At 40.3% G+C, this 25,563-nt stretch overlaps 1 protein-coding gene across 1 annotated transcript in view; it reads right to left on the bottom strand.

Moving 5' to 3' along the window:
- szt2 (SZT2 subunit of KICSTOR complex) overlaps positions 1-25,563 on the bottom strand; it is a 129,624-nt gene that overhangs the window by 60,131 nt on the left and 43,930 nt on the right. The window contains exons 44-51 of the mRNA XM_008278149.1: positions 25,317-25,469; positions 24,279-24,381; positions 19,837-19,951; positions 18,358-18,445; positions 12,700-12,818; positions 12,276-12,440; positions 10,993-11,077; positions 2,546-2,596 (exon numbers count right to left, since the gene is read on the bottom strand). Of these exons, the coding sequence (XP_008276371.1) occupies positions 2,546-2,596; positions 10,993-11,077; positions 12,276-12,440; positions 12,700-12,818; positions 18,358-18,445; positions 19,837-19,951; positions 24,279-24,381; positions 25,317-25,469 (879 nt within the window). The remainder of the gene's footprint in view (positions 1-2,545; positions 2,597-10,992; positions 11,078-12,275; positions 12,441-12,699; positions 12,819-18,357; positions 18,446-19,836; positions 19,952-24,278; positions 24,382-25,316; positions 25,470-25,563) is intronic.

The following is a 25,563-nucleotide window of genomic DNA, read 5'->3' as shown; positions in this document are numbered from 1 at the left end:
TTCTATGCAGTGTGAGCCAATTGCTTCACAAGGCTTCCTGGGATTCCATTTCATATGAGACGATGTTAAAAAGACAAGGGGTTGAAAGTTAAAAGAAAAGTCAACTTTACGTAGCTGTAAGTCAGTGGTAAAAAGGTAACTTCAGTTTTTACGTGCTGATGTTGACAAGATCATTATTGTACTTACTGGGCTCTCTCTCTCTTTTTTTTAATCCTCCAGGACAGGGATTGGCAACTCGAAACACTCAAAGAGCCATTTGGACCTGTTTCCCACGGAAAAGAAAACACCGGGAGCCACAAAACCCTTTTGACATCTAAAATAAAGACAACACTGCATATATCGTTTTTTACTTTTATGCTATGTATAAAAAAAACTGCAGTGTGTTGCATTTATGAACGTAATGAACTGCTACAGAGGAAACGAAAATGTATTTCTGCATGCAACAAAACCATTTTGAACTCCAAAAAAAAAAAAGATGCTGGGTTAAAGGCTACCTTTAAAAAAATACTCGATGTTTATTTGAGTCCTCCTTGTGTATGGCTTAGGGTTAGTTAATTATCCACCTACAGCAAAGTAAAAATGTGGTTGGCCTGTTAACTCCAGATGGGACTACTGACCACACTCCTGACCGCCTCTGAGCACTTTGGGACGGGAGGAGCTCAAGGCAGCACCGCTGCTCCTGAGGACAGTAACTGCAGAACGGTACGTGTTTTCACGTCAGAGCCTCCAGAACACCAGAAAGAGTCGCTAGATTAGTCGCTAGTCACTTCTGACCAAAAAACTAGCCAAGAGGTTTTGGAAAAACGTCACATTTAGCAAGAAAGTCACCAAGTTGGCAATATTGTGCGTGCTGGTGGGTGTCGCACATTGACAGTTGTGACGCATATTTTGAGCGACAAACAAATTAAACATGTTTTATTTTAATGTTATAGGATCACCATAATCTTCGAATTTAGAATAACATTTTAAAAACTAACAAACTAAAATAAAATTTTACATTTAAGTTAAATGCTCATTATTTATTTTCCAAAGCCACATAGAGCCGCAGCAGAGGTATGAAAGATCCACATGCAGCTCCAGAGCCGCGGGTTGCCGACCCCTGCTCCAGGATTACCAACAAAACAACATGCTGTTTACCTATCTACATAAGCTAGCTCACAAGCTATATACTAACTTGCCTGTGAGCGTTGACACAGACACAGCAGGATACATACGAGTGTGTCCGAAGAGACATGGAACAGCAGTAACTTCTAACTATTTTCAAACACGTCACAGAGTCACAGTTTATAAGCTGCAGTTAAATCCTTTGGTACCAAGTGGCTGTCTTCAGGTTGAGTCCTCAGCTCCGTTAAAGCTCTTGGGATAAATAAAGTAGGCTATAAGTTATTTAAACAGTTTGATAAGCTTGCCATTTGTTTCGATCTAGTCTTTTGTTAGTGCATCATTATCTATTATACATCGCTTGATGTACTGTTCAATCTTGCATGTAATTGTGTGTGCTCTGGCTCTCTCTGTCTCAGGTGGTAGAGTGAGTCAGTCAATGACTGTGTAACCTGTGTCATGGTTGTTGTGTCCTTAGGCAAGACACTTCACCCACCTTGCCTGGTGTGAATGCGTATGATTGGATTGTTTTGACTAATTGAGATGGTGATCGGAGGGTTCGTAGGCGCAAAATGGCAGCCAGACCACTGTCAGTCTGCCCCAGTAGTTTACAAGTAGCAAACAATCGTAGCTTACCACCACCAGAATGAATGTGTGTAAATAAATAATTGATAGTGTAAAGCGTCTTTGAGCGTCTAGAAAAAGCGCAATATAAATCTGATCTATTATTATAATTACTATTAACATTAACATAAAAAGTAAACTATGTCTAAATGACAGAATGCACTGACTTCAGCAGAATGATGAAGCACAACATGTTACACAAGGCTGGCATTATCCTGAGGTTATTCTGGCAGTAAATTTCCATTAATGGCTGGTTAATCAAAAATGATGACATTTTTGAAATCATAAACTGCTCACCTAAAAAAAACTTAAAACATAAATAGTATAAATGCACAGGTGACTGGCTCTTCTGGGTATCACATCCAGAAACCTGCTTTCAATAAGCCTCAACGTCTAAAGAGAATAAGTAGATCAGAATGAGACAGCTCAAAATGCTTCTTCCCCATGAGTTGATATATAAATACTTGCAGCAGGGTATTCTATTTCCAGTGCATTTAAAATATTTAATGGGTTACGTTCTTTGAAGCAGAGGTCAGTAAGCTCAACAGCAGAGAAACTGTGGCTCATCACCACACTTCATGCACCCCGGAGGTCCATGCCAAATACAAAGGCAACTCAAAGATGAACACAGCTTTATAATAATAATAAAAATGAATGTGCCAAGGGAAGCCTTAATGGGAGGAGGTGCAGCACTGCAAAGAAAAAAGGAGGCCAGGAGCAGAACACATGGGGCTGTCAGCAGCAGCAGCATTATGGGCTTCAATCAACACGATGGGCATGAGAGGTTTTAAAGCGGGCAGAAGACAACACGTAGTGGTACCTTTAAACTGAGAAGGTGGGAAGAGTTGCTGAACCAGCTCCGACATGGTACCTGGGCCGACATTAGAGAGACCCAGAGAACAGGATTAGGGAAGCACCAAGATAATTTATTTTTATCCAATTTAACACTCTGAGCAGGGGTGGCAGTTGGCAGGCACTGTTGCCTCATAACAAGTACATTCAAATTCCATCAGGACCCTTGTGATTGCAGGATGTGTGTATTTTTGTGACTATCCCTTCAAGTGTTGTGATCTTCCTCAACTTCCGCTTCCTCTAGTTACCCACGAATGTGAACTTTCTATAGCATTTCTCTAATTTGCCCAAACAACAAAAAAGCCAAGTGAAGAGAGTGTAAGGGTAAACCTAAAGATCCATCAGTGTGCACCTATTCAACAAATTAGAGAACATCTTATGTACACAGATATGTCTTTCAATGTAATTCTTTAGCTCAAAATACTGCAAAAGTGGTCCATTTCACCATAAATGTATAACTCCTGGTTTTAGCCCTGTTGTAAATGGGCTGTTTCTCTGTCTGTAGCTTTAAATACAGCCAAGCTGCTATTGTTTATGCCCCCTTCAAGAAGAAGACTCTCACTGCCTCTGTGATTGACATCGCAGTGAGAAATAGTTTACCACACAGCAGCCGACACAGATGTAATATTTGTGCGGGACCAGAACTCTCTGTTGCTTACAACTTCCTCCGAGTGATTGTTTTACATGAAAATATCACAGACTTCACAGCACAGCTGTTTGTTTACTGCCTGTGTATGGTGAATTTGTCAGACAACGCTGGTTATAAAATCAGTAGTAAAATGATGCAGAGCAGCAGCTTGGAAATGCCTGACTTCTTTGGCTGACCTTCAGTCACCATTTCATACTTGTTTCATTGTTTGATTTAAAAAAAATAATAATAAATTTTTAAAAATGAAAGAAGAACACAGCCTTAGAGAGAATTTGGCTGTTTAAAAATGTAATATATGTAAGCAAAGAGAGCAGGAGAGAAGCAAACCTATGTAAACACAAGATGACTTTAAGTTGCACTGAATTGCAAACAGGCGATATGAAAACACAGTAACCCACCCAGTCATTGTTTATTGGATTCAAACTGATCTTAAAGTTCTTCTATCTCTGATTGCCCCTTAGCATTGCAAGTTCCACAGAGCTATGACCTGATGCCAAACAATCAAAGCTAATAGTAACATTAGCCACATTAGCTGCAAAATGCACTAACACAAAGGACGGTCACAACATTGGCATCAAAAACAAAAGTAATCCACGGGGTCTTTAGTCCCTCAGATGCTGGGAGTGCATGAATACTCTCGTGTTCAGTCTTGTGGCAAACAAGGGAACGTTTGGTGAGCTTTGCTCATCGCAGAGACATTTCAGAGTCAGCAGAAGTAGCTAACCGGAAAGGAACCCAGTGGACTATGAGGCAGCTGCTCATTTGAAACGGCTAACCTCACCCTTCATATTTTCCTGTTTTTATTTTTTATTTTTTTACACCAAGTTTATAGAACATACCTAAACAATAAAATAGATTTTTACTGAATGGGACATTCAAAGTGTCCTTTCACTGAAAATAGGTATTTTAGACAGTGTTCTCTCAGATGTTTGTTCACAGTGGCATACTAGAAGAAGGTTTCAACTTCTACAGCTAAAACTGGAAAGTTTCTCAGAGCTCGCCTAAAATTAGAGTTTACCTACAACAGGATTTGTGACATCATAGCAAACGCAGAGGGCAATCCTAATTAGGTCTGTTGGGATTCAGCAGATAATATTACCGGGCAGCTAAGAGGCATTAAAAAAACACTCAATTAATTAGCTGACAGGAAATGCAGGTAAGAGTCTGGGCACCTCTCGCTTCACTACAACACTGCTGCGGGTGTTTGAGTTATTTCACACACTGAGCAGAGATCAGGTAACATCATATAACTTAAGCACCTTGTTCCACAGCTAAAACTAATGAGATGGAGTCAGAGCTTCCCTGCACAGCAATTAAAAAGTAGTTAGACTGCAATACAAAATTAATTCAGGAGCAAGGGACAAACTCTTCACGTCAGCCTCGATGTTTAGAAATTGACAAGCACAGGAAGGTCGTTTTTAAAAGAGACTGAAGGCAGGAATCTCCAGAGAGTTCAGCTCACACAGCAGCCACAAACAAAACTGTATTCTCAGCTGTTAGCTAAGCTGTAATATAATAGAGAAAATATGTCTAAAACCCAGATGTGCATTTGAATTAGTATTTTATTTTTAACATTCTGAGAGCTTTGTTTGATTGAACTGATTGTTATTGGAGCTGCTGTGGACCTTTTTTCAGGAACCAGAAATGGTTTGGTACAGGTTCAGTGCAATCACAATCCCACAAGACACCTAAAACAGAGACTTTTGGAAATGCTGCTGCCCCCATTATAGTTTGAAAACTTTGGTGATGTGTTTTAGTCTGAACAGGCAGAAACATTGGTCTGTCACTATGTCTGTTTGCTGATTCAATGCTACTGTCACGTGACCATTTTCCAGAAGCAAACAAAGATTTCAGCCTGGACAGTGATTAATTCATCATGGATAATGAATTACAAGTGTTGGCGACCTTGCTGTCTTGTCCATCTGCTGTTTTGTGTGAAGAAAATCTCTGGTCTAACCATTGCTGATCTTCCTCCATCGTTAAAAAGATTTCACTCTGATGCATGCCTGACATTTAAAATTATTCATAATTGTGCACTCCTTTCTCTAAGAGAATGCCTGGCGTATCCACGCAGTGGCAGTGCCCACAGGACTAAAACATCGACTAGAGGTGACTGCAGTTCAGAAAGAGAGTCAATCGGCTTTCTCTTAAAGCAGTGGAGAAGTTGGATTCTATCCACACAGACATTAGAGACCCAGAAAGCTTTGCAGTGATTAAAACTATTCTTAAGCTTTGGCTAAAGTCAGCACAAAAGCGTCACCACCAATGGTTCGGGTTGCAAGTAACAAATATTTTCATCGTAGATTAATCTGTTGTTTATTTTGTAGTCTAATCGATTAGTTGTTTGATCTATAAAATGTCCGAAAATAGTGAAAATGTTGATCAGTGTTTCCCTAAACCCAAGATGATGCCCTAAAATGTTTTGTTTTGTCCACAACCCAAAGATATTCAGTTTATTGTCATGAACTGAATATTTCATCCTTCATGACCCATGTCCTATATGAGGCCTTTTACAGGTTTCTTTTAAGTCCCTGATGCCACCATATATAACTTCTGTCAAACCAGTTGCGAAGTCAGTACTTAACTCATTCAAGTGATTGGCTAATGCATTAAGTCCCATGTGCATACAGTTTACAACAAACAATAAAACTTAACTGTACTTGTAGGTCATTTTTTAAAAATGATTACAGAATACAATTGGTTTGAATGCAACTGTTTTTAACTGTGTTCTGTTGTTTGTATTCTTGTTAATTATTGCCCTATTTATTCTCTTTACTCTTCACATCACTGAGAATGAAGGCACACCCTCAAGGATTCCTTAAGATTTAAATCAAGGTTGAATGAATTAATGTACATGGGACACAGTGGAATAGTGACGCGTGGATTGGTCCGAGCCACTTAGCTTGTTTCGGACTGACAGAGCCAGGGTCATGCATGAACACCAGATAGTTCTTCAGAGCGCACAAACAAATGGACAGCTCGCCGACCATGAGTACACTCAATGACTTTGATAAATAGAAAAAAAAAAGCGTACTGCGTTAAAACTGCTGACTCCACACTCTGAAGTGACCACATGGCCAATAGCTAAAACACATGAATTCAGAAGTTTTGAAAAAAGGTGGACCAAGGTCAAATGGATGTCTGGAGTCTGAGTCATGTGACTCAGGGTCCACAGAGCCTAAAGCAAACAGCAGTCTGACCGTATGCATTGTGTTTGTGTATTTAGTCAGCCCACTCAGCAGGATGAGTTCTGCAAATGAAAATGCAGCACTGTGATTAAGAGCCAAATGTTAAGTTAAAATGATAATGCAAGGCGCTGTATTGTAAATTTCGTAATTACAAATGACTGTTTTAATTCAGGAAACTCTTCATTTACATTCAGAATTAGTTGCCCTTTAGTGGGAGCTGCTGGCAGAGTTATTTATTCACTTTGCACAGCCACATTTTCACATTGAGCCAGGTAACCTTTCAGTCACAGCAGCAGCACTCCGCTATAACTGACTTCAAATGCCAGGAGCTGGCGTTAGCATATTGATAAAGTATTGCAATATGAAAGGCTATTGATCACTTCTCAGTGTAAGGGACATACATAGGGAGGGAAAATGGTAAACAGAGACCTGAGCTGAACCTTATTTTCATTTGAATAAACACACACAATCAGGTGGGCAAACAAATTTCAACACAAGTGTGAAATTACATTTAAGAGGGACCAATTACACTGTAAAGCTGTGAACAGAGGCCAGCAGTGTGCACATGCAATTTCTCTGCAGAGCTAGACAGCACTTGTGTTTTGTTTGTGCAGCTCACAACAAACCACATATAATGAACCAGACAGCTGAGGAGCTTCTCTGCAACAGGCAGGTCATCCTTGGCGAAAGAGCAAATTAGGCTGGCATGCACAGTTAGAAGAACGACAAAGAGAAAGCCACCTCAGGAAAATAATTGTGCTGATGCTCATCAAAGAAATTAGCAGTGTGTGAATCGTGAAGAGAAGACGAGTGGAGTAGTCTCTGTAATGCCAGACAGGCAGAGAAAACTGTCCTCTGAATTTAATGTGGGAGATATGAATGAGAAAACGGAACTGTCAGCATATGCTATGATATTATACTGCCGCCACATCAGCAGCTTAATAATAGGAGAGTGGAGCCATTGGAAAAACTCCATGCCTGAACCGAAAACTGAGGTGACAGCAAAGTATCAAAATAGTAAACAAAGAGTACGTATTTAATGTCAGAATTGTGAATAAGCTTCATGTATGTATCAGTACAGAAAAAATTAAAGGATAAAATAAAGAAGTGAAATAGCTGCAGTTACATAGACAACATTTCTTCAACATGATCAAAATAATTCTGATTAGAGAGTCTAACTGAATTTTTTACATGGACACTAAATAAAGCTAGCCGATACGATGTGAGTTTATATATCCCACAACAATTAATAATGACATGCACAAAGTGGTGCAGTCTCTTGAGAAACATTCAATATGCTAGAAATATAACAGAGGAAGAGAAAAGAGAAACCTGACAAAAATTTTTACCCCTCTGAATCTGCAAGTGGATTTGAAACGCATGTCAAGTCTGCTAAAATTGCCAAAATTACTTATTTTATCAGAACCCAGACTATAAAAACCAGAAAGAATCGCTGTATTTTTTGAAAACTATCTAATAGTCCTTGAACTACTCATCTCATCATGAAGTTTGGTTGGGGAAAAAAACAGCATTTGCATTAACCAGAATCTATAAATAAAAAGAAAAATTGGGTGTCACAGTAGTTTTAGCTAGGTTGAGTTGAAATGTAGGCAGTGTCCACACAGAGCAGGGAGGAGACAAGAAAAAAAAAATCTAAGTGGTGAAATATCTGTAATATGGAAAGCTACAATTTTCCCCCCAACATTTTTTACACTTGAGGTCACTTAAAAAATATTGCACATGCTGACAAAGTTTTTTTTAATTTTTAGAAAATAAATATTTTAAAATTTTAAAATGTTCTTTTTTTATGATTTATGGCATTATAACTTTATCATACTGCACAAAATGTAATTTTGAGTTCTCTCTACTTCTAGCCATGACTGTGCTGTTTCCACAGAGGTTCAGAAATTTACATTACAGTGAAAAATGAGCCCACAGTGATTAAAAATGTAGCAGGAACAGAAAAAACGGCCATATAAGTGTTTGGGCTTCAGACGGTTAATTCAATCGAAGAAAAAGACCAAGACAGATCAACATTGTGTCCCAAGAACAATAGTGCATTCCTGCTGTTCTTTCTAATTAAGCAGCAATCTCAGTATAACTCTCCTGCAGTCTTTAAACAGTGGGAGAGTGCAAGGCCATCACAGCTCATAGAGAACGATAAAGTTGGTTTCACTTCCGACACCAAAGACCAGCCACGAGTGGATCAAAATTTATCAAAAAATGTATCTCAAACATATACAATAAATTATTAGCAATTACTTCTCCCTCTTCTAATAATTACAAAAGCAGTTGGGAAAAAAGATATACGCATCCAAATTTCTGATGACACCTGGGAAGAATCACTTGAACATATACACTCCTGTTCCAATAACGCCAGACACAGTTTAATACAGTTCAAAATCATTCATAGACTCCACTACTCTAAGAAAAAAATCCACTGTATTTTTTCAAATACCTCATCAACATGCGATAAATGTCAGTCCTTTGATGCAACTCTGTTCCATGCATTTTTCTCCTGTCCTAAGATTCTCACATACTGGTCCGAGGTTTTCAATACTCCGTCAAAAATTCTCAATTTTACACTGTCACCAGAACCCTTATTAATCATCCTTGGAACATCAGCAATATACAGGAATCTGACTCTAGCACAACAAAAAATAATTTCCTACTCTCTTATAACTGCAAAAAAAATGACTCTTGATGTCATGGAAAGGATCAACAGTACCCAATGCCAAGGTTTAGCTAAGAGAACTGTCTAATACATCACATTTGGAGAAAATAAGATACACACCTGAAAGATATTGTGTCACAATTTCAAAACATCTGGCAACCTTTTGTAGATTTTTTACAATCTGTGTCTGTGTAAACATCCAAAACAACTTTGCACTATATTTAATTTCTGAATCCGCAATATTTGCATTTACATATTTATAGTATGTATGTTCTGTGTTCCATTGTTCTTTCTTTGTGTTTTGCCTTTATTCTGTTTTTTATATATATATACAAAATTCTTGAGCTTCACTAAAATGGTAAATGGAATTCTGTATCTTGTAAAATGCTCAATAAAAACTTTCTGACAACGAGTGGATCAAAATCTGAAACAAAGACTCCTGGGAGAGAAATGTATTTTATAGAGTTTACCAATCAGAAATCATGTAAGTCTTTACTCGGATATTAATTGGTAATACTTTCTTCATAAATAGATTACCACAAGGTTTACCTCCAAACGGGCCTGTCTGCTCTAAATGAGTTGGTTGCAGGAGGCCTTTTTACTGTGATTGGTTTATTATTGTAATTATTAATGGGATATTAGTGTCAATGTAAATGCAGCTAATGTATTTAAATTAAATATTATTGCCTTTTTGTTCTGGTGAGCTTTTATAAATTAGTTTCAAAAATGGATACTCTGGCTGAACGACTTGGGGAAAATATCTAACTGCAACTGCAATTTAATTTTCTGAATTTGAACTGAAGTCGCTGCAAGGTGAAGAAGTGGTTAGCACCATTGCCTCACAGCAAGAGGGTCCCTGGTTCACATCCCGGTGCAGCGCAGGTTCTCTCTGGGTTCTCCGGCATCTTCCCACAAGTCCAAAAACATGTTGAGGTTAATTGATGATTCTAAATTGTCCGTAGGTGTGAATGTGAGTGTGCTTGGTTGTCTGTCTCTAAGTGTAGCCCTGCGATAGACTGGCGACCTGTCCAGGGTGTCCCCTGCCTTCGCCCTGAGTCAGCTGGGATAGGCTCCAGCCCCCCCACAACCCTAATGAGGATTAAGCGATGTATAAATAATGAATGGATGGATGAACTGGAAGTCAAGCCTCAGTTCAGTATTAACTGTGTTAATACTGAACTGAGGCAGATATAAAACTGGTGATGGAGCATTAGCACGTGAGACACCATCAAAAGCGTGACTGTCACACAAGGAGGATGGCATTCATTTGTAAAACTAGTCACAAAAATAGCTAAAACCCTGGATCAGATGTGCTGCATAACAATAACATAACATTCTAAACTACAGCTTTTGAGAATAGCTAAATACATTGTTTTAAATTGCAATTTCGATTTGGAATCAAATAACTATTCAGCCTTGATGGACACTTTTAGCACTTTTCTACTGCAGGAATTGGACTAATTTTCACAGGTTCTGTTTTGATCTCTGGAAATTGATCAGGGCAGCGCTTAGAAGGTGATGCTGAACCCAAGTTCCACATACTTTCAGGGTTTGCCAGCAGTGCAGCTGATCGTGGCCAGTCAAGAGGACAACAAAAAGTATGACAAATACAACAGCAAACACCTCCTGGTTCACTTACACAGACAGGACAAGCATTGTAGCAAACTGAAAAACTACCAAGTGGCTCAACATCTAACTGAGGTTAGGGAATAGGTCAGATTATAGTTAGAAAAGATCTGCAGGTTGGGCTAAAGTTAATATTCATTATTGTTATTCTTACGTTCAGGTGAACACAGTGAGAGCACACTGAGTCACTGTGGGGATATCTGTCTTTGTGAACACACACAAAGTATTACTAAGCCTAGTGGCACTGAAGGCATGCTGTGCTGGGGGGATATGATTACCTTTGCCTCCCGTCCCCTGGCCTCCAGGCTTATTGTAGAGGTAGATATCACCGTCAGCCAAGTCACTGCTCAAATGAAAGTAGTGCTGCAGACAGAACAGGAGAGCAAATCAGTCCCTGCAAGCTTTCAAACTACACAAGTCAGCATTTATTTCATACATCACAATGAAACTTGTCAGAATGATTTCAGTCTCTGCCTCAGTTTTGCAGAGCTTGGGAGCCTCCCATATGTAGGATTTATTCATTTTTAATCCAGATCATTTTAACTGAGCTGTTTGTGGTGCACTTGCAAATGTCAAACTGTCATCCATCAGAGCAGGGAGGCACTTTTTGGTCTGCAAGCAGCACGGACTTACTATATTTTTACAAGTCAACAAATCATTTAAAGTAGGTGGAGGACGTAGAAAATCAGACTGACTGTTTACGTTGGTGTTTAATTAATCACTTTGACCGCTGTTAAGACACGAAGACAGCACTATGGTTTCGAGGATAATGTTGAGTCCTCTCGTGGTGGCTGATTAGACAGGGGCTGAACAACTACACCACACATTTTTAAGACTTCTTTCTTTCTTTTTTCACGAATTATGGAATTTACAAAATGGCTGATTGCGGAGGTCATTCCCGAGAAGGTAGCTTGTGTATGGAAGCGGGTTATTTTAGAGACGGTAAGAGCATTAGCATAAAGTTTAGCAAAGGGACACAAGAACCTGTTCTTACATATTTGGGTTCTAGAGGTTCAGGTGTATTTTTGAACTCTGGACAGGATGCAGGTTACTCGGTTTACTTTTTTCCTCATCTTTCTGCTAAGATAAACTAAATACCGTAAATGAGGGAAAAATGTTCAAGAAAAGGTAATATGTGTTCCTTGTTTGCTAGCTGTACTGTAGAGGTGCCTCAAGGGTCTATTGTAGGACCAATTTTATTTTGTGTATACTATATAAATGAAGAACATAATGCATTCAAGCTGACAGCTACTAAGCAAAGTGTCAGATTGGCTAGATAATTTATGCTTGACTATTAAAATAAGCAAAACAAGTAATTACAGGAACAATAATTCAGTTAGTGCTGACAGTTTTCTTCACAATTATTAAAAATTGCACCATTTATTAACCAGAACCTGTAAAACAGAAAGAATTGTTGGATTTTCAACTTCACGGCGGTCCTTGAACAAATCATATGTGACGTGCAGCTCTGTCAACAGATTTAACCAAATTTAAGCTTAAAGTTGCATTGTACATTACAGCAAATACATGAGGTCACATGTTCCAGCAGACTGGATTATACCTTGAAGTGGTGTGCTGTGTTGCTGTCAGTGTACTTGGGCACATGCAGGAAGATGAGGAGGTTCTGCCTGAGGTAGTGAGCCACAGCAGGCAGCCAGGGGAGGCAGTACTGGGGGAGGCTGAAGGTCATCACCTCGGTGGCTGGAGATCCTGTCGGTTGGATGAACTGACCAGACAATATTTGGTGAAGGCTTTTATCCAAGACAATTTTCAGCAGTGTGAGTGCATGCAAGTGCTTTCTGAATTGTCCCAGTGGGAATAAAGCCCATATTTCTGGTGGAGCACACAATTTTCTCACAGCACTACACAAGGCCGTATACACACAACTACAAGACAATGCACAGAAACAGGCACTGAATTTGGAAAAAAAAAATATATATATATTAAAAGTACTTTTTGAATTACAACAAATAAAAGTAGTTTACCTCTACATCAGCTGGAGTCAGCTTGCAGTTCCTAACCAGCATGACGGTGATGATGTCCAGGGTGGTCTCATCCAGGCGCTTTCGCAGCACCTTGACCAGCTCGTCTGTAATTTCTGGACCTGAACAAACGGTGGAAAAACAGCCCCATATCACCCTCATGACGCAAACACACAGAGGTTCGAAAGAGTGCAAGACAAGTGGGACTAGTGACCAAAGGCCTTAGTATGCTGCATTGGATCGACTGCATGTGAAACATTGTCTCCAGAGGCAGAATTGGACACAGACAATCCAACAGTCTAGCTCAAAGTGACTGACCACCTAACTGTGCAAACATATGAGGTGCTTTGAATTTAAGCATCTGAATATATGATAGCAGGTGGTCCTTATTCAGATATTAGGTTAAAAAGGTTGGGAAAAAGTTGGTAGACCTAGAGTTAAGATTTATTTGGTTTCTAAGGTCAAAAAGAACATTTTAAGTTAATCTTTTTTAATATTTTCATTGACATTTAACAGACATCGAGACATTTCTCACCATTAAATCCAAATATATTTGTATTTTGTTAGTACAGATCCCTAAACATGAAGACAGTCCAACCACAGACAAAAGGTGAGTTGCTTTTTGGCCCTCTGAACAAATTTTCAGAAGGGTTCCGTATGTCAAGGGAAGTCTGTACATGGAATCTCATCTGTTTCAGTTAAATAATTAAACTGCCACAGATTTTAGTCTTTCAGTAACAGGCACTGACAGACATGATAAGTTAACAACAAAAAAACAAGACTAGAACCAGAAACCATAAAAAACAGGAAGGATAGTCGAATTTTTAACTTCTACAGTTCATCAACACATCATGTCTGATGTGCAGTTCTGTCAGGAGCAACAACAAAATCTAAGCTTAAATTTGTGGCATTTCATCAAAGTCACATTATTCTACGTCTCATTAAAAATTCCCCATGAATAAAATATTTTCATCACATCCTGCAAAAATAAAAAAAGCAGCTACAAATGACTCATCTGTGACAGCGACATGACAAACATTCAGAGAGTTTTCAGGTGAACTGCAGGCTGTGTTTACACAGAGCAGAGAGGAGACGACGAGAGAGAGTGACAAGAAAATAAAACAGACTTGATCAATAAAATAAATACAGCACTGCTCCAAAATGGCATGCAGAGGAGCAAGTTGTCAGCAAGTTGTTGAAAGATATATTCAGCATGGTGAAATATCTTTCCAGAGTTGATGTGCAGAGCAGTGAAAGACACCTAGTTTGTGGAGGTTGTAAAAATGTAAACAGCAAAATGTCCATTGCATGTGGAACCTCTGTTTTCTTTCCAGTATTACTAACACCTGTGGGCACTTGGAAAAATGGGGCATGTACTATTGATTCGATTTACTTTTTCTATTTCTCTAGCACAAATAATCAAAGAAATTCAACATTTTTTTGTGATTTTTGTTTTAGAATTTAACTTCGATAGGCCTTTTTAAGCTTTCTCTGCTTTTAGCCTGTTTCTATAGAGGTGCAGGACTTTATATTGGAGGGAAAAATGAGCCCACAGTGAATAAAAACACCCATAAACTACTTGAGGTCCAGAGGTTTAATGGTACTCTATGCTGACCATGTCCATTCCAACTGAGCAACGAAACCACAGAGAAGAACAGTGACGTCGCTGAAAGTTCTGGAAAAAGCGAGAAAATTGACTGATTTATGTTTGATCACAGAAACTGTGTCTGTGTATTGCACTGCTAGTAGCTGCTGAAGATGACACATCAGATTTATTGATACTTCAAAGGGTCACGCTTTCTTAAATGTTAATAACATTCTCTTCCGCTGACAAAATGACCACAGTGTGTACTTTATGAAAACATACAGAAACACACTTCAAGGAGGCTCCCGACACAATACAGCTTTCCAGTGATGTTGGAGAATAAAAATGGTTTCAAATTACTCTGAGTGGAAGGAGCAGAGAAGGATTTTAATGAGTCGTGCTTGTGAGAAACCCACTGAGGTAATGCCAGTCAGTCTGTGATTCTCGGTACAACAGCCCCATCAACACGTCAACAGAGGAACAGCAGCCTTAAGCAGCAGAACCTCTTTTTATTGAAGGCACACAGGAGTGTTAAAATGGCAGCAAAAAATGACAATATAAAGAAAGGTAACAAATAGTCCATCATATAACAAACAAGACTTATTTACTTATTTAATAAGATAGCAGGGGGCTATTTGCTGGTAACATGACACAGCATTTTACCCCTGCTCCTGTAGCCTTTCACCACCTACCTGTTAAGGACAAAATTGATCATAAGGTTGTTGAATTTCTTTACAAAACCACACACAGCTTAACACCTAGGTACACTGCAGAACTTCTAAGCCTCTGTATAATCTCCAGGTGTCTTAGATCCTCAGAACAATTGCTGTTAACTGTTCCTTGATAGAGGCTGGTGCGTAGAGATCATGCATTTGCTTTGGCAGCTCCAAATCCTTCCTCTTTCAATCGACTGTTTCTTCTTCACTGAGTGGTCTTAATATTCTAGTATTTTATATTTGTTTTATTTTAGAATGAGATCTTTCAAGTTCTTGTTTTCAGGATGACAGTCAACTCTGGTTGTCTTAAAATGTGGTGTATAAATCACTCTAAAACTTGATTTAACCAACGCCACAACTATCCTCTTCCTCAGCATTACACAGGGCATACAATATATATTCAGCTGGATGACACTCTGCCTGCCTCCTAAACATTAAGTAAACATACAGTATGTAACGTAAATGTAGCAGCATCCGGCCATCTGAATAAAACTCTGACTTTTGGCCATTTTCTGCTGAAACTCTCAACGCACATGTTAACACCAAACACGTACTTCATCTAGAGGAGGGAAATCAGCTTCTGCAATGAATCAGAGAGGCACCAGGGCAAAAAAAAAAAAAGAAAAAAGAAAAAAAAGGTAATCATAACAAACATTCCAGTCAGACTGATTTCAAGGCCTTTGCTCACAATGTAACCCCCTAAAACCCAAAATCCACTGGTGAGTTCAAAAGTCTTCTTTAAAAAAAAAAAAATACTAACATGATAATTCATCAGAGCCATAAACTGTAAAATCAGAAGTTCCAGATCCTAAACTTGATGTAAGTTCTTGAGCTAATCACGTGATGTGTAGTTTCTTTAGAAACTGACAAATCTGAGCTTAAATTTTAATGTTTCATGAAACGTACCTTATTCTATATGTCTCAGATAAAAATTCTAACCAAGTTCTGTAAAAAATAAAAATAAAAATAATAATACAAATTTTGCGCTCCTCAACACATCTGAGACGCTATGATTGACTCATCTGCGACCAACAGTCACATGATAGAAAATGTAGAGTTTTTTGGCTGAACTGCAGTTTGGGTTTACACAGTGTGGACAGGAGATAAGTATAGAAACAAATTAAAAATGTAAGTAGTAAACTATCTATGGTATGGAGAGTTTTTTGTCCCCCAATATTGGTAACATCACTTGGAAAAATGTTGTACATGTTGATTCCATGTTTTGTCCCTTTTTCCAAAATAAATAATCAAAGAAATTCAACTTGCATGTATCTTTTCTGTGATTTACAGCAATACGACTTCTTGCCATCATTGTGCCGTTTTCATGGAGGTTCAGGACTTGATAGTGCAGTGAAATATCAACCCATTCCAAGCAAAAATGTGACAGGAGAAAATAAAACACTCAGAAACTGCTTGGAATTCAGACAGTTAAAAAGCAAATATCAACCGTCAAGAAGGAAGCATGAGGTAGAAAGTGAGCATGATCTCAACACAAACAGCAGTCCCCACCACATACAGTATTTTCTTTCCATCAACAAAAAAAAAAGAATGACCATGTTTGCTTTGTTATTTCACAAGAATCTCAGTCAAAACATGATCACACAAACTAAAATGACTTAAAAGACAAACTGCATCCCTCTATAAAAACTGAATCTAATTTGGCACTCACACCATTTCTTTGCAGGTACCCTTTTTCTGCTCAAGATGTGAGGACAAGTAGGTGACAAATGCCTGCTCTGTCAGTGGAACAAGTCATGTTCGCTGAGAGAAGAGGTGCAGCGGAGGATGACAGCAAAGCTGTCTCCAGTTCTGGCTGTGTTCCACCCCCTCGTCACCAAGATATGAGTGCAGTGGCGCAGCATCAGTCACCAGCTCGTTCCACTGAGGAGCACCCAGTGCGGCTCTGGGCCTTTGTTAGTGTTGACTGCCATCCAGCTCCAAAATGCCTCATCCCAGTACACCGCAAGCAACATGATTAGCCAAAGGCATTCAGGGAGTTGTTGAAAACTGCTTTGTCATTTATGCATGATCTGCCTCACTTTTTGAATTACATGCAGAGCTGTGATAAATATATTTCACCTTCAGTGTGTTGCATTGTCTTCAACTGCCAACACCCCACTTTTCCTAACATCTACAATGCTGCAAGCAGCTTCAGGAGACTGTGATGTGGATTGTAAGGAAAACTAAACTGTTTGATAGATCACAGGATCATCATGGACTCTTAGCATGAATGTTAAAGAGCCCACATGATGCTTTACGGGCTCATTATTTTCTCAAATGGGTTGAATAACAGTTTTTTTGTATATTTAAAGGTGTGCAAACTTACAAAGTCCAAAGCCCAGCTGCTCCTCACGTGCCTGAAATGCACCATTTGAAGACAAGGCTTTTCATCTGTTACTTATCTATGTCATCATGTAACACATTTCCATAACGCCTGCCAAGTGGCTAGTTTGGGACGCCCTCAAAGAAAAAAATTTGCCACAAAGTCCACCACTGTTTCCTCCTTTCTTCTAGAGGTACATCCCTACATTCTGAAATTAAGAGTTGTGGTACATAACCAACATTACCTCACTTTTGTCAGGCCAGTTGACTAACTACAGCAGACTGGGTGTACCTGAAGTTAGCAGAAAATACAGCTGAGGCATCACTTTGTGATCAATAAAATATAACCAATAAATGTCAAGGCACATTATGTCGTGAAAAATAAAACAAAACATTGAAGTGTCGCTGTTTTGATACAGTGGAGGAGTTCAAGCTTCCATTAGAAATGATGTTTGAGATGTTGACATAACAGAATTTCCAGGGAGCATTACAGGTGTTGTGGGAGCGATGGGAGCAGTTTATGGCTGCACAAGGAGACTACTTTAAAAAGAATGGTGGCTTGATTTTTAAATTCAGAGTAGCTGAATTTTTAATAACTACCTCATGCAAGGATTATTTCTTTAATTTGTATACAATTCTGTGGTGGAACCTATTTCCGCTTACTTTTTAATGCCTCGTGTCCCTATTTGACAATTCACACAAAACCTTTCACTAAGAATCAGCTACATTTTTTACAGTGTATATAACAGCAAACTGCTGCCAGAGTTTCACTGGAACAAAGAAGACAGCTCATAATACTGCTGGCTTCAACTTAGTCTTGGGATAGATTGAAGGATCCTGGTACTGATCTTTAAATATTTTCATGGTGGTCTACAGACTGCTCATAGTTCACAAACAGACCTGAGGTGAAGCTGCAGTCTGCAGACACACACTGTATGAAAAACTGCATATTTACTGACTGCTATTTTGTCAATAATCGATTTTGCTAATTCAAAAATTTGAAATCATTCTCCAACTCTGACGTTTCCCAGCTCTTACCTGCATTTCCCACTCCATGCACCAGCAGCAGGATGTGCTTGTCTACCTGTCCAACTGGTCGGGATCCCTCTAGAGAAAACCTGGAGCCCTGAGGGAAGAGACACCCAAGATGTCAAGATATTGGCACCAGCACTCCAACTTCAAAGCTAATTCAGATCCAGATTACGCAGGCTGACTGAAGACAGTCTTTATTTAGTATGTGTCAGTGTGATTTCATCTCTGAGGGAAGTATCTGTGCAGGGACTCTGTGTCCGTCTGTAACCTATGAATACATTCGATCATACATTCTAGCAAATATAAACCAAAACTGGAGATAAGAAGAGCAGGTTAATAATGTGTGTGCCTTTATCCATTTTAACGGACATCATTTTTTCCTTTGTATCCTGCAGTCTGCACTTCATGTTGGCCTTTACAGAGCAGGTACTGGATGGTCTGGAAATATGATGGGAGCATGGTGAGAATTACTTCTGCTGCACTCTAAGTGCTTTCAAAAGTGTCCATCAACCCCAGCAAGAATTAATCTGAGTGGGATGCAGGTGCTCTGCTCTCCTGCCTTATCGACTACACACTGTGACTGGCAGGCTGCAGCTTAATCTCTCTTTCAGTACATCAGATAAGCTGCACAGAAGCACAGGACTTAGAATTACAGTCACTGAACTAAAACTTTCCTGTAACCCTCCCTGAGAATCCTCTGACCTTTGGCAACAGGCAACTTCTGTAAAATATTTTTAGAAAGACTAGTATTAAAGGTCCCAAAAACCTGTTTTCCTGGTGAAATGGTAAATTGTCCATACTTATGCTGCACCTGAACACTGAACCCAAAGTTGCTCCCAATGTCAGGCTAGCGCCTTGCATGGCAGCTCTGTCGCCATTGGTGGATGAATGTGTGTGTGAATGGGTGAATGAGAAACATTGTAAAGCGCTTTGAGTGCCGCAAAGGTAGAAAAGCGCTATATAAGTGCAGACCATTTACCTTTTAACCTCAGCTAGGTTCTACAAAACACTTAACAATGTGCTTTTTTTATTCACTCTATCATACACATGCTCACCACTTTCAGCAAAAATATCATATATCTTACATTTTAATGTACAGATCTTGAATTTGAGGCATAATATTACATAATTATCTTAATAGATTGTAATGTTCGATTTATTTTAATTACTTTATCTTGATTACACCTTAAGTCCTGGTTCTTTTTTGGTTTTATTTTTTATTGTTGCAAAGCACTTTTACTTTGATTTTTAAGATGCTATGTAAGTAGAGTTTTTAATTATGATTAATACATCTAAAATAAGTCAGATCTCATAGCAGACAAGTACAAGTCCAGTTCCAAGTCTTCAGTTTGCAGCTCTTGTATGAGTTGAGTTCATGCTTTAATATTATTATCATGATAAAAAAAAAAAATTGCACACACATCATTCACAAATCCACTGGCTGGTGTCAGGCAAAATGGATGGATACTGATTGTGTTCACTTACCACGAGGTCTTCTGAAAACGAAGGCTCTTGACTCCTGGCAAGCGCAATGGATCGACTCATGTGGAGGTTTCCGTCCACATCAGAGTATTTCCCTGTTAGTGACGTTTCACAAAGTCTGAAAACACAAACACAACGAGCTGGTGATATCTTTGGGAAACATTCCATAAATGCCCCTGAGGTAAGTTTTGTGTAACTGGTAATACTGCTGAATCGTGAACTTTGCAAGCTGAGATTCTGAGGACACCGAAGTTCATTCTCCACTCTCACTGTTAACTTTTTGATGTGGAAGCTCCACCATCTGGCTCAGAACATCACAACGATGTTCACTTGGATTGTTGTGTTAGACAGCAGCAGTTCAATTTTCAGCAAGCTTGATTTTACTTCTACTACACTGCAACATCTGAGGGTGGATTTTAGCTTCCAGCAGACTGATGAAAAATGCACCCCAGTCTCTGTTTTGAGGATCATATTTAGAGTCCTCCCACCACGCTTGCATATAAAAGAGTTTGTAAAAATATTGGATGCTTTTCATGATGCAAACTTATCCTCCTGTCCCCTCTCCTTCCATGACCCTATTGCCATTGTGGAGAATCTTCCAACCACTGAAATGCACCTCAAAGGCACGAGGAGGCTTCAGGAGGAGCACAGAGTGAGGAAACACAGGTGTGTGCAACTCAGAAGTTTTTATTAAGTCTTATAATTGTTTAACTTTTGTGAGTGTCAGTTTGATCTGACAGGTGATACAGCACAGCATAAGTAACTGGCCTTGCCTAAGACTGATGCAACGGAACGAAAGTGTTTTCATTTGACAGTTTCACCTCCTATTTCACTGCATTTTTTCCTCATGTCATGTTTTCTTTCACAACTTTTCTGGAAGGAGCTAAGACACAGCTGAGGGAAGCAGGGAGATGATGATGGAGGACGATGAAAAGAATCCTTGATGGAGAATTTAGGGGGGAAAATGCTGCAAAACACTGGACACGTTACCATTAAAGAGCGTGTCTGCAGTCCGGACATCAAGCTTCTTGCCATCGGGCTTCGTCCTTATTATCTGCCACGGGAATTCACCAACGTTGTTGCCATTATTGTCTACATTCTTCCGTTCGGGAACGCAGAAGCGGCGTGTGACGTCATCCACGCCATAACTGCGGGACTCCAGACCAAACACCCTGGAGCCTTCATATTCATTACTGGGGATTTTAATCATATCTGTCTCTCCTCCACCCTCCCCACCTTCCATCAGTTTATCACGTGCACCACCATGGAAAATAAGACTTTGGACTTGCTTTATGCCAATGCTAAGGAGGCATACAGCTGCACTGCCCTGCCCCCACTCAGCAGGTCAGATTACAACCTTGTCTTGCTCTCCCCATCATACAAGCCTGTTGTTCAGCAGCAGCCAGTCACAGTGAGGACAGTGAGGAAGTGGTCTCCTGCGGCCATAGAGGCACTGAGAGGAGCACTGGAGGCTACCGAATGGAATGCACTGTTTGAACCTCATGGTGAGGACATCGATGGCATTGTGGACTGTGTCTTTGAGTACATTGGGTTCTGCATGGACAGCACCATCCCCACTAAAGTAGCTCACTGCTAGCTGAACAACAAACCCTGGGTAACCAGCAACTTGAAGGCTCTCCTCAACAAAAAGAAGAGGGCTTTCAGAGTGGGGGAAAGAGTAGAACTCAAAATTGTACAAAGGGAACTCAAACATAGACTTAGAGAGAGCAAAGACGCCTACAGGAGAAAACTGGAGGAGAAGCTGGAGAAGAACAAGGCCAAGGATGTCTGAAGTGGTATGAGGGAGATCACCGGTTTCCAGCGGAAAGGCGGGGGAGGAGGAACTGCATAGCAGAATACACCAATGAGTTGAGCCAGTTCGTCAACAGGTTCGACTCCAGCCCCCCCTTCCCCACCAGCCCTCACACTACACCTTTGAATGGCCTCCCTCACCCCCCACAGTCTCACACCAACGCCCATCGCAGACTCTTCATGGCTCCATCATAGCCAGCCCACACCCCCACCTTCCAGGATGGACTACACATCACAGTCTGACAAGTGAGGAGAGAGTTGGAGAGGCTCCACCAGGGGAAAGCTGATGGACCAGACGGCATCAGCCCTCGAATGCTGAGGGCATGTTCCAGCCAGCTAAGCAGAGTACTCCAGAATCTCTTCAACCTGAGCCTGTACCCTCAGAGAGTTTCAGTGCTGTGGAAAAAATCCTGCCTGGTCCCTGTGCCCAAGACGTGTCATTCCACTGCACTTAATGACTACAGGCTCATAGCGTTGACCTCTCACATTATTAAGGTAATGGAGAAACTGGTACTGGCACATCTCAGGCCACTAGTGCGCCCATCATAAGGACCCACTTCAGTTTGCATATCAGCCTCATGTCGGTGTTGACGATGCCATCATCTGTCGGCTGCAGAAGGCATACTCCGCACTGGACAGACCCAACACCACTGTCGACGTCACATTCTTTGATTTCTTCAGCGCCTTCAATACCATCCAGCTCAGACTGCTGAAGACCAAGCTGGAGGACATGCAGGTGGACACTCCCCTTATCGCATGGATTAAGGACGATCTGATGGGCAGACCGCAGTTTGTGAAGTTACAAAGCTGTGTGTCTGAACGTCTGACTTCCAACACTGGGGCCCCCCAGGGAACTGCGCTGCCCCCCTTCCTCTTCACCACCTACACTTCGGACTTCCAGTACAGCACTGAGTCGTGTCACCTGCAGAAATTCTCGGATGATACAGCCATAGCAGGCTGTGTGGAGAATGGGAGGGAGGATGAATACAGGAACCTGGTGAGCCGGTTTGTGTGATGGTGCAGTGAGAACCACCTGCAGCTGAATGTGGTGAAGACCAAGGAGATGGTGGTGGACTTCAGGAGGAACAAGTTGCCACCCTCCCATCTATCCGTCAACGGGACTGATGTTGAGATTGTCCAGACTTACAAGTACCGGGGAGTGAGTCTGGACAACAAGCTGGAGTGGTCCACCAACACAGAGGCCGTCTACAAGAAGGGCCTGAGCCGTCTCTACTTCCTAAGGAGGCTCAGGTCCTTCAGTATATGCAACCACATGCTCCTGATGTTTTACCAGACTGTGGTGGCGAGTGCATCTTCTTTGCTGTGGTGTGCTTGGGCGCAGGCATCAAGGAGAAGGATGCCAGCAGACTGAACAAACTCATCAGGAAAGCCCAGTCTGTTGTTGGCTGTCAGTTGATCACCCTGGAGGAGGTGTTGGAGTAGAGGATGCTGACCAAACTGCAAGTCATCATGAACAACACCTCGCAACCCCTCCATAAAACTGTGGACAATCTGAGGAGCAGCTTCAGCAACAGAGTGTTACAACCCCGCTGCTCCAAGGAACGTTACAGGAGGTCTTTCCTCCCGACAGCAATAAGACTGTTTAATGCTACAATCTAAACACATTATGATTTGCACATTTCTGTATCTCTCTTGTATATTCTTGTAAATTTTGTTGAATTTCTTCTATAATATATTTTCTATATTTTTATCGTATTTTATTCTACCTTCATTTTATACCCCAGAGGTTTGTTTAAATAATGCTACAGCTGCGCCCTCATACTCCCAGCTTGCGCCCTCTTACCAAAATGCCGATTGAACCCGAGTAACACTTGGTCCATGTTCTTACATGCTGCCGTACAACATGCAATCTTCACAAAAACGATCTCGGCCGTGAAAATATCCCAGCACCATCACAAGACAATGTATCTGATCATCAAAAACGTTATAATGACTCCAGCATATTCCGAGTGCAGTAGATACACCATTAGACGGTGCAAAAAATTATCAAAGTTGGCGTTTTCCATGTCGAGGCGCCATACTGTTTTGGTGTTAGCTGCTCTCGCTAGATTTCACATAGGTTACACACAAGGTCAGCTGACCTACACAGATTTCTCAAGACTGAATGACCTTTCACCTACTGGCGCAGGTGCTTTGACAGAAAAGGTCGCGTCGCGAGCTGTTTTGTTGGCGCTTGGGCATTTAAAGATGTCATCCCGCGGGTCTTGCTCCCTGACATTGTTACACTGGTTAAAGTACATGTATGTGTATCATGGTGCAGTGCGAGCATGTAACAACATTTCAAGTACTAGTAAATAGAAGTTTTGCCAATACTAGTATTTGTCATGTTTTCATTTACAGAGTACAGCTGTATTACAATTCTAACCAAACAACAATTGCTCAACAGTTGATAATGTCTTGATTTCTGAAGTTTCATGAGCTAAAATTTCTCTCTCAGATAGCCTCAGAATGTCCCATTTAAGCTTCAATTTTTCAAAGGCTTCGCACCCTTTTTGCTTTGTTTACCCCCTTTGTTGAATAGTCATGCTGCTGTAACATCTGAATTTCCCTCTGGGATTAATAAAGTCAGTCTGAGTCTAAAACACAGCAGAAAGATGAGAAGGAAGTCTAACCTGAGGTAGAAGACTGATTTACTCGTCCGTTCCTGGTAAACAAACATGTTCTTCCTGTTGACCACACAGAAGGAGTTGAGCACAGAGCGCAGGGCTTGGATAGCTACAACAGGGGGACAAAAAATTTAAAATTGACAAGTTTAATATGTTTAGAAAATAAATCTATTAATTTTGAACAGTGGATCATTATTAGTAGTTTAGCGATAAATGGTCACATTCTTGTTTTAAAGTGGTTAATTGTAAATACGAACACGAGGGTGATGTGATGGCTGCTCGCAAATACCTGCACACAATCCACATAGTGACTGTAAAAGGTTTATAAGCTTATGACTTTCACACACAAAGCTGCTCAGTGCACTGAGACTCCTAACTGCTGCCCACTAACCAGACCCACTGCAGCAGGTGGTCTTAAATTTCCTCAGCAAAAGGCTGCAGGATGGCAGTGGATACTGCAGGAGGACTCAGCCACTGCTGGGCAGAGATCAGTCACGAGCTCAGAAATTTGAAAGGACTATACTTCTCAGTTCAGTTTTACTATTTTCTCTTTGGTTTACAAGAAGCATAGTTTGCAAATCATTTTCCTAGTAAGAATATTTGACTGTATTTTCTGTAGCAGGATCGCACGTGAAATATGAAATGTTTTAAAGCTGCTGTTCATCAGGTAAACTGAACTAAACATGTTAAACAGAGTCAATCAACTATCAATTACCAGACTAGCAAACATGTCCTCCTGTTTACAATGAAAATAAAGTTTTAGCTCATAAATTAATATTTTAGTTATTTTATTTTATTTTATTTTAATAGATTTTATTTACATTTGACTAGGAGTAAATATGTTTTTTGTTTAGTTATAAGTGTGTAGAAATAGGCATATGGGGTATTTGTAAATCTCCTTTATTTTGTAAAATAGAAATAGCCGAGCAATTCTCGAGTCACATCTCAAAGTTATTACACTAAAACTAAAATTATTATCTCACTTTTCTACTAACTTTTTCAAAATTGAATATGTTAAACCAGTTGTTGGGAGCTGCCACTCACCCCTGGACACCCCCATGTTGGGTCCCATCTTGAGGCGTGGGTGAATGTGGATGATTGTGCTCCACACCACTTCACAGGCAAAATGCCCAGGGATGAACTGCATGGTGGCTGCCAGATAGTCTCTGGCCTGATAGCTCTCCTCTGTGTTGTAATCTGCATAATCAGAAAAAAATAAGAGTGAGGGGACGTAGCTATTTACAAATATCAGAGAAGAATTTAAAGGGTCAGTTCACCAAAATTACCAAAA

Source organism: Stegastes partitus, unplaced genomic scaffold, assembly GCF_000690725.1.
Source record: "Stegastes partitus isolate 25-593 unplaced genomic scaffold, Stegastes_partitus-1.0.2 Scaffold117, whole genome shotgun sequence".
Taxonomy (NCBI): Eukaryota; Metazoa; Chordata; class Actinopteri; family Pomacentridae; genus Stegastes; species Stegastes partitus.
The sequence above is the reverse complement of the archived record's forward strand: the minus strand, read 5'-3'. Positions and strand labels throughout refer to the sequence as shown.